The sequence below is a fragment of the Mustela nigripes genome, chromosome 13 (genome assembly GCF_022355385.1).
Source record: "Mustela nigripes isolate SB6536 chromosome 13, MUSNIG.SB6536, whole genome shotgun sequence".
NCBI lineage: Eukaryota > Metazoa > Chordata > Mammalia > Carnivora > Mustelidae > Mustela > Mustela nigripes.
This window is the reverse complement of record NC_081569.1, coordinates 72229601-72243735: the sequence shown is the minus strand read 5'-3', so window position 1 is coordinate 72243735 and position 14135 is coordinate 72229601. Positions and strand designations below refer to the sequence as shown.

Below are 14135 nucleotides of genomic sequence, written 5' to 3'. Positions count from 1 at the left end.
TTGGAATTTCTGCAGAAACACTTGGTCTGTGTTTATATTATGCTAGGGCCTTTGGTGGCCCTAGCCCTACCTCAGTCTGGAGCCCCAGGTAGTATATAAAAGATTTTCTCAATTACATGCTAGTACTTTCAGGGTGTTCTCCAGGTCTCTAATCTTAATTTATGTATGGTTTCCTTTTTCATTGTTTTGTGCTCAGACTCTTTCAGATCTTTGTTGGGCAGTCTGCTTGTTTTCTCCCAAGATGTCCTTCTTCCTTTGCTCTAGGCTGTTTTTCATGCTCACCCCATGCCTGTCTCAGGTTCTGAGATGCCCCACCCCAACGTGAATCAGAACTTCATGTTCTCATCTATCCTGAAGGAGGAATGGACAATTAGAGACACATGCACTCACTCTTGTCCCTTTTCTTCCCAATCAGACTTAATTAGACCCTAATGATTCATGTTCTTTTTTTCTGGTTTGATCTTGAGTTGAAGGTCTGTGGCACAAGGTTTTGGGTTACAGTGGATAATGTATGACGGTCATGTGGTGTGGTAAAAAGTACACTGGCTCTATAAATATTAATTCATTTCCTAATCTGCTTGTGGATGAATGAGAAATGATCATACCTGGAATTTATGTAATGCCTTCTTCCAAGGAGCGTACAAGGACATGATAGCACCTCAATGACTCAATGAGAATATTTATTATATTGGTAACATGAATAATCTGTAACCTGATTTGGGGATGACTGATTGCTTGTCGTGAGTCCCACACCTGGCTGCATATCAGCATCCCTTTAGGAGCTTCTTACAAATATGGAATTTTTTGGGTGGGATTTGGGAAAAACACATTTATATTTCTCCACCTCTATGAAATTTTCAATAATGATGGCTTTGCTAGACTGGTGCTTCTCAAACTTTAATATGCATATAACTCACCCAGAGAATCTTATTAAAATACAGATTCTGATTCACTAGATCCAGAGTGATGCATAAGATTCTGCATTGTGACGCAATTCCAAGTGATGCTGGTGCTGTCTATCCAGAGACCACACTTGAAATAGCAAGATCTTAGACTGGAGAGGGGAGATGGAGAGGACTGGAGAGGGAGGTTGAATTACCTGGGAAACCAGAGGTCCATGCCTGCACCAATTTAATCAGAATCTCTGGGGATGTGTTCCAGACATTGGTATTTTTAAAGCATTTCCCCAGGCATTTAAAATATGCAATTGGAATTGAGAGCTATTGTTCAAGTGATGCCCCGACCACATCTAATATCCATTTCTTTGTAGTGAGAGCAGGAGAACCTGGGCACATCTTCCTTGTATCAAACTGAGAGTTTTGCTGCTTAAAGCAGAATTTCTGAAAGCATGTCCTTGAACCCACTTGCATCAGAATCACCTGGGCACTTGTCATAAATACATGTTCCCAGGCCTGCCCCCAGCTAACCTAAATAAGAATTTTTGAACTGGGGCTTAAAAGTATAATTAGAAACAATCTCTCCAGGTGCTTCCCATGCATCATGAAGTTTGAGAAATACGGGCTTATGAGATCCAATCCAATCTCTTTAGCCTTATAGGTCAGGGGTCTCTAAACAAGTTGGTCTCAACCAGATTTTTTTGAGCCCTCCCTTTCCCTGTTCTACTGTGTTAATCTCCTGTGGTAGGCAGGTTCTAAGACAGCCCCCAGTGACCTCTCCTCCCTGGTATTCATGTTCTCGTGTAATCACCCTCTCCCTTTGAATGTGAACTGTACTTATGAGTTCACTTCTACTGAATAGAACATGGCAGAAACAACGAGATGTCACTTCCAAGATTAGGTTGCAAAAAGGCTGTGCATCTTGGAAGTCTTCTTTCCAAGTTTGTGCTCTAGGGAGGCAAGCTGCTATATTATAAGGAGCCCTACGGAGATGCTCATGTAAGGGTCACCAACTCCACTTGAGTGAGTTTGGAAATGGATCTTTCTCAGTCAGTGCTTGAGATGACTGCCACCCCCAGCTGACCTCTTTATTACACCTCATGAGAGACCCTAAGCTAAAGAACACAGCTAAGCTAAGTCCAACTAAGCCACTAAGCTACACCTGGATTCTTGACTTGAAACTGTGAGATAACGAATGTTCGAGCCTCTAAATTTTGTGGTAATAATAGAGCAATAAATAACTTGTACAGCCACTTTGAAATAACCCTCATCTTCCTTCCCATTTACCCAAACCCTACCTTTTTCAAGCCTTAGCTGTTCTAAGAAATTTTTCTCACAGTGATTGTCTTTTTATAAGTTCCTAGAGCACTACATATGAAGTCCATAGCACTCATTGTTAGGTAGTATGTGCTTTCTTGTATTTTTGTATTTGTTTATAATCTTTAATTGTAATTCTAATTCTGTCTCCAAAATAAATGTAGACATGCTGATGAGAACAGAACTTAGGCTAGAACGTGACTTACAACTATTTCTATTCCCATGACCTATCCCAATATCGTAAGTACAATAATTGCCCTATAAATGAATGTGTGATGAATATGATACTGCATTGGAAGGAATATTGAATAGAAAGGTATCAGGAGAGCTGTTGTTCTCACGAATCAATGTCTACTTTGCATCCTAATGCCCGAGTTGTAACTTAATGTGGAGAGAGGATTCCAGACCAGACACTTGAGCAGAAAAGCAAAGAGTTGGTTACTAGAGCCAACAGGGAGAAAGCACTCCCTTGATGATTATTTAATGTTTGTTTCTGTAAGCCCTCCTGCCTGTCAGTCTGCTCAGTGGGTTCCTCCATGCCTTGACTCCCTGTAGACTCAGATACTTTTGACACTTTTTGGCTCACCCATTTCAACGTGGGACTTGGGATCTTTATTATTATTATTATTTTATTCAGTTGATTCATGACCAACTCAGAAATCCCACATTGCCATAAGTATTTATCTCCAAGATCTCTCTTAGCAGCAGACATGAAGGCAATGGTGTTACCCCACCCTGGCCATCCCTGTGGGCCCCCAGGATTCTGCTATAGCTAAGGGATGATCTAAAACATTCTATACCTAAAATAGTTATGGAGCATTTCAGAAAATGACTCTATTCATCCTTCCTCACAGAGTTAAGAGTTAAAGCTATCCCTAATAGTTTTGGAAATGTTGATTAGGGTGGTAATAGAAAACCATCCTTGCTTTATCTAGTTTATGCACACGAGTGCTTTCGCAATAAAGACTCTGGAGTGAACTACAGCACTCATGATAGAAATTCTGTTCATCGCAGCCTGCCTCCACAATAAGAAAACCTCCTCCATGTGGAAGGTTGTTCATTTCAACCTTTTCTCAGAAGTCCCTGAGAGGCAGACGGAAGGGCCCCTTGGTGTCTTTGCATAAACCCTAATGAACGTTCTGCCCTCTTCGACTGATAAAGAAGCCCACTTTCAACCAACCACAAAGATAACGTCCTTTCCCCAACTTAGTTCTTATATCTCTTATCAGATATTGCTGTTGAGGCTGTCAGGTGGTCTCAGCTCGGATATGGTACATATTTTAACCACAGGTGGTCTCTAATTGGACCTGCCACTTTGGTTTGACTCAGAGTTTCTGAGGCGACCAGAAGCAGGACTGGAGCACTGTGGATATCGCACGCGCAGTAGTATGTCCCAGCATCTTCTGCTGCTGTTCTTTGAATGTCGAGTTGACTCTTTGAAGGGTTGGTATTTCCTTTAAAATTACTTCTTAAATCGTCATTAGTATTATTGCTTGGTCTGTATACTAAAGTCAGGGAGTTATCTTCATTCTTCTTATACCAGCTCACCTGATAGTTCTTCAAGTCTCCTCCCGTTACACTGCAGCGCAAGGTGGCAGGCTCCCCGACTTGAACAGTCAGGGTTTTGGCATCTGGTTCCAAAACGATATCCAATGAGACCTCTGAAAGCGAAAGCCCAGGTCGAGAGGCTGTGGGGAACACCCTTCATCACGTGGGGATGGGTGTCATAGCCGCCCCCCGAAACTCCTGATGGACCCCTCCCTCTGCTGTAAATCATTCCTGAAGCACATTTCCCCAAGAGTAAGGGGACCAGCAGCTCATCCTTACCGGCACAGAAGATGGCGAGGTGGAGGAGGGAATAGGTCCACAGCATGGCTTCTGGGAAGCAGCTGCGCAGTCTGCAGGTGCTCCCTGGCTGGCCCCGATCAGCCGCTGTCTGCCCCTGAGAGGTTCTATCTGTTATCAAGGGGGGTGGGTGTTAGTCACTTCCTTAGAGAGAGGGGTGACATGCCTGCAAGGTCATAGGTTGGACTTTTTAATCCCACAAACCCCGTCTAATTAACTATGACAGGTCAGATTCTATTTGGGAGAAGAGGAGCTGAAAAAGACATGGTTTCTGTCTTCAAAACACTCAGTTTTGAGGGAGCAGCCCCCCCCCCCCCCCCCCCCCCCCGTCCTGGGACACGAAGAAGACTCTCTGCTGACTGGAGGGGGAGCTGTGAGAGTTGAGAATGCCTCTGGATGGCATTCCCCGGGAATGGCCCTGCATCATCAAGGTGCAAGGGCTTGTGGGGAGCTGAACAGCCTGCAGGGCCTGGTAATTCTGTCCCCTTGTAGTTCCCGTTATGGGTCCCTTTACCTTTGGTCTCCTCCACCTGCTTCAGTCTTGGTGTTCCTCACCTGCTGCAAGCTATTACCATACTATTCCAAGAGGTCTCCCTGCTTCCAGACTCTCTCCGCTTTCACCCATGCTCCAAGCAGCTGTCATACCAATTTTTCTCCAGACCAGAGGACATCGGGTCATGCCTCTGCTGACTACTCTTTTAGTAGTGTTCCTGGCCTTTAGGGGACTATGAAAGTCCATCTCATGGCTCTAATGATCTCATGATCTGCTTTTTTGAAACTGGTCAAAAGGCCAGTTTCACTTTTGACCACTTGCACTCAGTACTCTAGCTGCACAAAGGCTACTTGCTGGTTCAAAGATGTATTACAGTCTTTATATTCTCAGTTTTTGCACTAGCTGCTCCTTTTTCCTGGAAAAACCAGACCTTTCTTCTTCCTTCCCCACCCCAACTTGAGGGAAGTGTCCCCTGGGTTCCCTGGCCTTGTTGGGTCATGGCACTTACCACCTCTATTATAAATATCTGGTAATTTGTTTGTTTTCTGTGCTGGACTTTAAGATACTTTAGAACAGTGGCTGTATCTTATTTATGTTCTCATTCTCAGTGCCCAGCATGGGACTTGTCAACATTAGGAGATTTGCAGAGATTTGCTAGTCTAAGTGGGATTTCTGTATGGAGTTTCCGGACTCTCAAGGAACATTCTGGATTGCTCATCTAGTGAAGGATGGGATTAGGAAAAGATTTGCCAAAACCTGGGGGAAGGAGGTCTTCTATCCATTGTTGTAGGTGTAGGGAGAGGCAGGCCCTCTGCAGCAGCAGGATAGCTCCCACTTGGCTGGACCCTGTTTGTCATTGCAGTGGCCAACATTCTGATATTACCCACGAGTGGCTAGGTGGTATCACTACCCATGTCAACTACAGGCAAAAGGAGCACTGGCTTTGCAGGGCTAATGACTCTGATTTTTGAATCTTCCTTTGACACTTACCAGTAGCTGAGTAAGTTACATCCCCAAGTCTTGATTTCCTCATCGGCAAATAGGGTCATTGCAGTTACCTTCCCGAAGTGTGAAGTTGAAATGAGAGAAAACATGTGAAACACTTACCCGGTGCCTGGCACACACTGGTAAGCCCAGGGCAGATGTTGGTTCTTTTTTTTTTTTTTTTTTTAAAGATTTTATTTATTTATTTGACAGACTGAGATCACAAGTGGGCAGAGAGGCAGGCAGAGAGAGAGGAAGGGAAGCAGGCTCCCTGCTGAGCAGAGAGCCCGATGCGGGGCCTAATCCCAGGACCCTGGGATCATGATCTGAGCAGAGGCTTTAACCCACTGAGCCACCCAGGCACCCCCAGATGTTGGTTCTTTGCCACATCCCTTCTAATTTGCCATGCTTGGGATAGTGGCCTTAGTCATAGCTCTGTACCTGAGACATAGTCACCAAGGGAGACACAGCTTGTAATTTCAAGTGTGGCTCAAAACATTCTGCTGAAGGAAGGAGCTATGTTAGGACTTTGGGCCGTGCAGGTGGAGGAGGGTAATGGAGCTGGGTCACTCGCTTCTATGCCCTTAGGCAAAGGAGTCTGGGCCACTAAAGCTAGAGGCCAGTAAGAGTCAGAATCCTAGTCCTGGTGGTTTTGGTTGTTGTTGTTGTTTTGTTTTGTGTTTTTTGTGGGTTTTTTGTTTGTTTGCTTTTTCTTGTCTATCTGAGATAAAGAAAGAATAGGAAGACTTGAAGAAGCAAAAAGACCCCACGGTCAGATCAAATCAACCCACACTGACTCCTACGTTGGCGTGCCCAGTGTCATTCTCTCTGATGGTCTCTGCCACTCTTGGTCCTTTATATCAAGCATCTATCCATAGGATCACTGAAATCTTAGTGGGATAGAGTGCCAGAACTTCTGATCTTCTCTCTAATTGGACGTTTCAGGAGCTCCTTAGCCTTTCATTTGAGAACATGTCCATTCTTTCCCCATTCCCTTTGAGTTTTTCGGGAGAAAAAAAGAGAGAAATTGTAGTGAAAGAAAGCTCTTTTCTTGTGTTATATAATCCTCATTAGCCTGCAAGCTCTCCCATAAAACTTTAGGGATAACAAAATCAGACCCTGATGTGTGGCCACCATTGCTCTCTGTCCAGGCACAGCAGTTATGGGCTGTCCACCCCGTTTCCACTTGCTATCTTTGCTCTTGGGTTCCTCCGCTCTGGCACCAGCTGGTCGGGCAAGCAACCAAGAACAGGGATGGAGGTGACTGAAGAGAGAAAACACCATTCCCATTGCCCTTGGCCAGGACCTCAGCAGTCCGGTGTCCTGGGTTGGCCTTCAGTAAGTAAGCGGTTCTCGGCCTGGCCGATTCGGACTCGGAATGCTCAGGTGGCTGGGATTGCTTTGTTTCTCAGATGTGTTTCAGCTGAAATGTCTGAGCCCCACTGGTTGTTTTAAAGCAAACATAAGATATTTTTGGAAATAGTGAGGAATTTCAATGGGTGTCAAGGAAAATCACAGTGTCATTTGTCTCTACAAAGATTTTGGCTGCCACCGTTCCATCTGCGGCTCGCTTCCCCAGCTGCACAGTGCTGAATGAAGCAGCTGTCACGCAGAGCAGCGCGGGGGCCAGCTGGGACTTTTCTGAGTTGTAATTCTGCTTCTGTTACTGACTTGGGACCTCGAGATGTAAATAAATAAACTTTTCCATATTTAGTCTCAGCTCAGTTCCTTGAAAATGTTTTCCTGGCTCCCATCTCTCATTGCATCCCGAAATCTCAAGATCCTCATTCCAATCCGTGCTTGCTGATCCTGGAACACGCCCGTCATCACTCTATAACTAAGTACCTCTCTTGCTCCCATGTGTGTCTCCTCTGGTTCCTCTGCCGGCCTGGAAGCCCTACTACAGTGTGAACGCCAGAATGGCAGAAAGTTTGCGGCATGTGACTCAGTAACCTTGGCCTCTGGCGGGGTGTCTGGCACATTGTAGATGCTTGATACATACTTTTGAATAAAAAAAAATGAACCATGCCAATTCTATACTGTGAGGCTTATCCATGCTTGACAAGCACTTGTTAATCATCCTGCTCACCTTTTTTTCTCTGACTGTCCTTCGAGGATCACAGGGAGAGATCGGACATCTTCCAGTTAGGATGAGGTGGTCAGGACTCATCACTACCCAGAAGCCGGCCCTTGGGAAAGACTCTGCAGTCCACACATAGTTCTTTAATGACTGTTTTTCTTCTAGACTTTCTCTCTTTTTTGATAGTAGCGGGTTTTGTCAAGGAAGAAAGATAATTCCTCTAACAGAGACTCTTAACATGGCAGAATGAGAGACCTGGAATTATGGAATAGTTTTTCCACGGGCAGAGAGCCCTGTAGGTCTACTAGAGTTGTAAGTGTCCTTTAGAAAACCTGGGTTCTCTGATTCAACATTCAGCAATTTTGCAGATGTGTCATCAATAACCCTGAGGTGCCCTGGAGAAGAGCAAGCCTAGGAGGAAAGTGACTTTGCTCCCTCCCCAGACATTCTCTGGCTCTGTGCCCATCCTGGCAGGGTGAAGACTTTGAAATCTAATTCCCAAAGCCAAATTGTGCAAAGGGTTTTTCTCCAGTTCTTTATCCCAAGAAAGTCCTCCTGTTTTGTGTGATTCTGTGCCCTTAAATGCTGCTCTTGGGGGTCCCCAGTGCTGAGGAGCCCATATGTTGGCTGCAAATGAGAAAGCCAGCAAGACAGCAGGGGATTAGGGTTTCCATTGATGAATAAATACAGCATTTGAAGCAGTGGGAGATGTGCATCTTCAGAAGAGAAGATTGGGAAGACAGTCCCATTTACTCCTGGTTCTGAGCTCAGCAGGTCTCACCAAGGAGGTTCCCCGGATGGTTCCTTGAATAAGCTGAGTCCAATATGGATGTGTCTTTGTAGAGCCTATGCACTTTCAGAACCTTGGGATAATTTTCATTTGATAGTTTTTTAGGATGTCCTAAGGTCAGGTGTGCTTTGACTTAATTTGCAATGTTCTCGGAGGTGAGAAATTTTTCAGGTCAGGTAATATGCTTGTGATGTTGATGGAACCAATTCTTTATTTATAATTATGCTCATAAACTGCTTTAATTTTACTTTGGGCTCTACATTTGTAAATTATTCCACTATCCATTTAATAAGTGGGGGCCATGCTTGTATTTTAATATCTCATAAAGTCTCTATTTGCTTGTTTTATGAGGGTCAAGCAGAAATTACTTTCCTCTGGTTTTTATTTTTTTTTTTTCTATGTAAGAAGCCTTTAATAATTTATCAGCATCTAGCGAAAAAGGTCCTGAGGATCTTTTGAATTGTATTTCTCTCAATTTTCATTGATATTTCATTCCCACTTGCCCAAGAGATGGACTTCTTTTTTATCAACAAGCTCCTCAAGGCCTGACCCAGCGCAGTGGTAAGGACATGGCTGTGTTGGAAGAATTATTGTCACAATATCATCACCACCACCAACGAAGTAGCTGGTGCTGACTGAGTGCTTTCTGTGTGCCAAACATAGCTCTAAGAGCACGATGTGTAATGGTTCACTGAATTCTTGCAACAATTCTCTACAGTAATTATGATTACTATCATTAGAAGTTAAACATTTTTTTATTAAGTAATCTCTGTACCCAACATGGAGCTCGAATTCATGACCCCAAGATCAAGAGTTGCATGCTCCACCAATTGAGCCAGCCAGGCACGCCTATTATCATTATTTCATAGATGAGGATAGCAAGGCATAAAATAGCTTGCCTAAGATCCTATACTTAGCAAGTCAGTAAATGGAAGATCTGGGATTCAAAACGTAAGAAGTCTGAATTTCAAGTCTGAATTTGAGCTCAGTCATTGGTATTATATTGTCTACTCTACATCTATCTAACTATCTATCTATCATTTATCTAAGCTCCCGGGCACATACATATGTATATTTAATATATTTTTTTCAGCTTTTTAGAAATGGTGGTAGGTTTTCAAGGGTCTGTGATTAAGATGTTGATTGTTGGCTTTGAATCTGTGTGTGCGTCGAATTCATTTGTCTCTCTGGGTATTGGGGACTATGCTTTTATTGGTCAGGTCAAAGATTCAAGTAGTTCCACAGTATTTAATTTTCACTGCTCATGGTTTAGCAAGATAAAAGTGAAGAGGTGCTACTCGCTGAATATATTTTATTATTTGAGAAGTGCTTGTTTTCTATCTGTGTATCTCTGTAGCACTTAACATATTCACTTGTAAATCATAAGGGCCCCTTAGTTTTGAATGAGTGAATGAATTGAAGAATGAATGGGGGAAGTTCAAGATGACACTGAACACCTTCTGTCTTGTTGGATGACCGTCTGGATTTTTAGCATTGAACTTGCTTGAAGCTTATAGTTTTTGTTCAGGGTGATGCACAGTCTGTATCGTGGTGTTGGAGAGCACAGTAGTAAATGGCTCTTTCTCTTGGCTGCACATGTTTAATGGTTAAGGTACTGGAGGACAGCTCTCTGTTCACAGACAACTGGTAATGCTCCGATTCCATGGTGCCTTGAGATGTATGGTTGATATAGGTGAGCCTTTGGTTGGCTCTTTGCAGATACGAGTACACATAGTCATAATTCCCATCAAGAATATCATATTGGCATTGAAATGTCACATCTGTCCCAATCATGGCAGCTAGGTTGGAAGACTGTATAATTTCAGTCCTGTAGGAGCCATCTGGCAAAGGAAAAAGAATAGGAAATGAAGACTGAGAAGTGGGGGGAAAATCACACACACGTACCTGGGAGCCACTTACAGAGGAAGGGCAGCACAAGGCAGAGAAGCCAGAACACAGTGTGTCTGCGGTCCTTCTCTGTGCTGTTTACCATGAAGCCTACTTTGCATGCACAAGGCACTCGGGCCACCTTATCTGCAAGAGCCATGTGGCTGCTTCATTGCGGCAGCAATAAAGGAAAGAGGTCCTTGGGGGTGGTTGGTGATTGCGCTATCGAAAGACACACTCAGATTCGTTCAAAGGCAGCAATCTAACAGGCTCTGGTAGAGGAGGCGCTGGTGTCCCTCCGCTGCTCCGCGCCTGTGTCTCCAGCATATGGTGCCGTTCTCTTATCAGCCCCAGGAGGCTGATTCTTTGAAAGGAAACAACCAGGGAGATAGTCTTTTGTTGAAAGACATTTGGGGGGTCACAGTCACTGGGGTCCTTATTCCTGAGTTTCAGGGATCTGACGTGCACATAAGAATGAGGGAAGGTAGAGACAGTCCGTTTTTTGAATGTCCTATGTCTTTTGTAGCCTACCTGGCAGCTTCTGCTTCTGGGACCCATGCCTCAGAAGCCAGACAGAGAGGAAGTAATCTGTTCATTTTTCATTAATCGATTAATCAAGCAAATGTTCATTTATTAGATAGTCATTGAGTGCCAATGGTATAAAAGCTTTCTGCTGAGCAGGGAGGCCACAATGGAGGCAGAAACCAGCACAAGTTTCTGCCTCTGTGGAGTCAAAAGTCTGATGATGATGATGATGTTTAACTTCAGGTGAGAAAAGGAGATACAGCCCATCACGTGATGTATATGAAGCTGGCCAGGGGCGGGGAAAGGGGCCTCTGGGGTCTGCCCAAGTGCAGGCAGGGCTTTCTCCCAGTCAACACAGCTGGTTGTGAGCTCACTGTGGAGGAGTGCAGACTGCAGTTTTCCTGGGCGACCCACACCCCACCCAAGAGTCAGAGGGTTCCTTTTCCATTGACCTTCCCTTATCGCCATTTTCCTATCGAGAGATCATTCCATTTGTTGACGCTCCCAAGTCTTGGAGTTCCTGACTTAGCACTGTTATCGTTCTATTCTTGGAGCAGAATCAGCTTGGCTGCGATTGTTCAAGCTGTGAGGATAACTGCATCTCTTGTGTGATGGCTTCCTTTTCATCGTGTACACAATGACTGCAGAGCCAGGAAATTTTAATTTGGGATAAATAATAAGCTCTCTTTAGGGCCGATCTTATTTTGAGAGTCAGGGCTGATGGAGGTCAAGAATTCTTTTTTCTTTTATCGCCTTTATCCAAGCTTTTCCTCTCACCTCTGCTCCCATCTTACTTACCTCATCTTTTTACTTGTCTTTTTCCCAAGACATCTCATCCTTCTGCAAGATAGTCTCATGAGCAACTTTAAAGGCGTAATGGGACAAGGGACAAAGAAACAAGGAGACACTCATCCCAGAATGCCTGGACTCGGGGTGGCACAGAGGAGAGTTGGAGACAGCTGAGGACACACACACACACACTCACAGAGGCATCTGGAGGTGGGGGCTGGTGGCATAGCAGTGGGTGTGCCTGTCAAGTAGGTGGTGTGAGTGGGTGGCCGGGGGTCCTCCAGAGGCACAACCATAGCAGCATGAATGATGTTTGGGAGCTGGTTGGGAAGATACATGTGTGCTCATGGTGACCGCAGACAGTCTTACCAAAGATTCCTAGAGAGAAGGCTGTCCCTGGTGGTGGGGGAAACGTGACACCCAAAGCCATTTTACTGGAAAGGGGTTCTAACTTTTCAGGAGGAATGATACCTTAAGCCTTCATGTACTAAAAAGTAAAGAACTAATTTCTGATGGAAAGGCCATAGAACATGGGAACGAAAGAATATTCCAGCACACAACCAGGATACCAGGAAGAGGTAGTCTCTCCCTTCTGTTTCAGCCCTCTACATCATTCGTCCACGTTTGAAGTGTCTCCTGAATCTCTTTCCTCTTTCCAGGTCCTTATTTCCGATCCCTCTCATTGTCTACCTCACTTTTTACATTAACCTGATATCTGATCTCACTGCTGGAGCAATGTGAAAAATAAAACCCATCCATTATGAACCGGGGCTGCATGGCCCTGGAATTGTAAGAAGGGCCTATGGTTGCAAGGAAACCATCTCAGACACTTCTCCCCTAGGACAAGGTATCAGAAGGTTGAGAATTCGGGAAAGATTATGAATTTTTCAAAATTACAAGCCTGCCATTAGTGTCAAATCTGGACATCAGTCCTAGTATCAAGGCCTTGGGCATCATCCACCCACCAGAGACCTGAATTTGGCAATGAGAGCCTGACATAGGTCTGTATTTGAATGCAGGAGCTAACCCTGGGGACCATCCTTCTCTTATGTATTGACTGTCAATCTCCTCTCTTCCAGAAATTTCCTTACATTGTTTCTTCCGGGTACAGAACTGAGACACTACTCTGGAGACCTGTCCCTTAATCACAGTGAAGGCATCTTGACAAAGTACATAGGTGAGGATACGCTTAACATACAGTCAACTCAACTCCCATGGACAGTGAGAGAAAAATGCTGTGTTGGAATGAATTGCTTTTTCCAGTATCTGTTTGCTCTCAGGAAAGGTATCCTTTGATTTACAGCATTTTTATGAGAAGGATGGGACCAGCCATATCCTCTGAGGACCTGTGAACTGGATAGTGAAATTTCGGTTAGAAATTTTCACAAAAGGGACAACTTACCATGGGAGGGCTTTTCTTTTTATTTTCCCTCATTTGGCTGGAGAACTGTTCCTTGAGAGCCCTTGGGGATGTTGGGGTTCCACTGGGAGAGCAGACACCCTAGGTGAAGTTTGGAGCACTCTTCTTTTGTGGGGAAAACTAGAATGAGGTTGAGAATGAATCTACTCACATCTGAAACAAATATCCTCTCATTGTAGCAGAGATGATGAAGTTATCACAGAACTAAATGCAGAGGTTAGACACTAAGATGGTTAAGTGTTCGATTAAAAGTTAATTGGTGTCTTTCTAATTAGAATTAGGAGAAGATTTTCACCACCACCTTCCCAGTACGAATTTAATCAGGGCCATTGGTACCCCATATTCTAGGATCTAATAACACCATGTTTGTCCTGTAGGGCCATAAAGGCCAGACTCCACCTGAGAGAGTAGAGCGTGTTGGGGGAACTTCCAGTAGGATATTACTTTTGCCACTGTCCCTCGACTCGGGGTAGGAAATGAGTTAGTCTCGGACTCTGAACTTGGAGATGTGGGGATATTTGCAGATTTTATTGGGGCACAGACTGGTCCCTGCCATGTGAAATCCCGTGTGGAGACAGGGAGGGTCTCATGTTTGGTTTTGGGGTCTCAAAATGTGCACTTCTTTCTCTTCTCACGCATGTAGCCGTGCTCTAAATGATCATGGAGCAGGCTGTGTCCACACAGACATGGGATCTATTGAGGGCCAGGTAGAGGGGAGAGTAGGCTGGAGATGAGCCTCAGGAGATGATCCCAGGTGGCCCGAGGAGGAGCTCTGGTTGAGGGGAATTGTCGAGCCCAATGGGGCCCCAGTGTGGGACAAAATCACCACAAATCCCCCCACGGAGAGAATGGCCACTCCATATTCTCACATTAGAGACTGCAGTTTCTGTGGGCTGGATATTAAGAAAACAATGTCTGTATTTTTTTTCATCTACAGCCTGGTGAGGGCTGAGGACACCCGGGTGACATAATGAAGGACTTCCTAAAAGTAAGAGATTGAAATTCTTGAGGTAGTATTTGAAATAACATCTGTACCATGACAACCCTGCTGTAATTAATAACCTGGCTATCCTTAGCTGTCTCCAGGACCAAGAATGCTCAGCGGCTAA

The 14135-nt window shown here is 44.5% G+C and overlaps 2 gene segments (V, D, J or C); both read right to left on the bottom strand.

Moving 5' to 3' along the window:
* Window positions 1-4174, bottom strand: part of LOC131999786 (T cell receptor delta constant-like) — a 67910-nt gene extending 63736 nt beyond the window's left edge. Inside the window, 2 exon segments of the C gene segment in view lie at window positions 3569-3874; window positions 4041-4174. Of these exon segments, the coding sequence occupies window positions 3569-3874; window positions 4041-4086 (352 nt within the window).
* LOC131999778 (T-cell receptor alpha chain constant-like) overlaps window positions 1-14135 on the bottom strand; it is a 380650-nt gene that overhangs the window by 147000 nt on the left and 219515 nt on the right.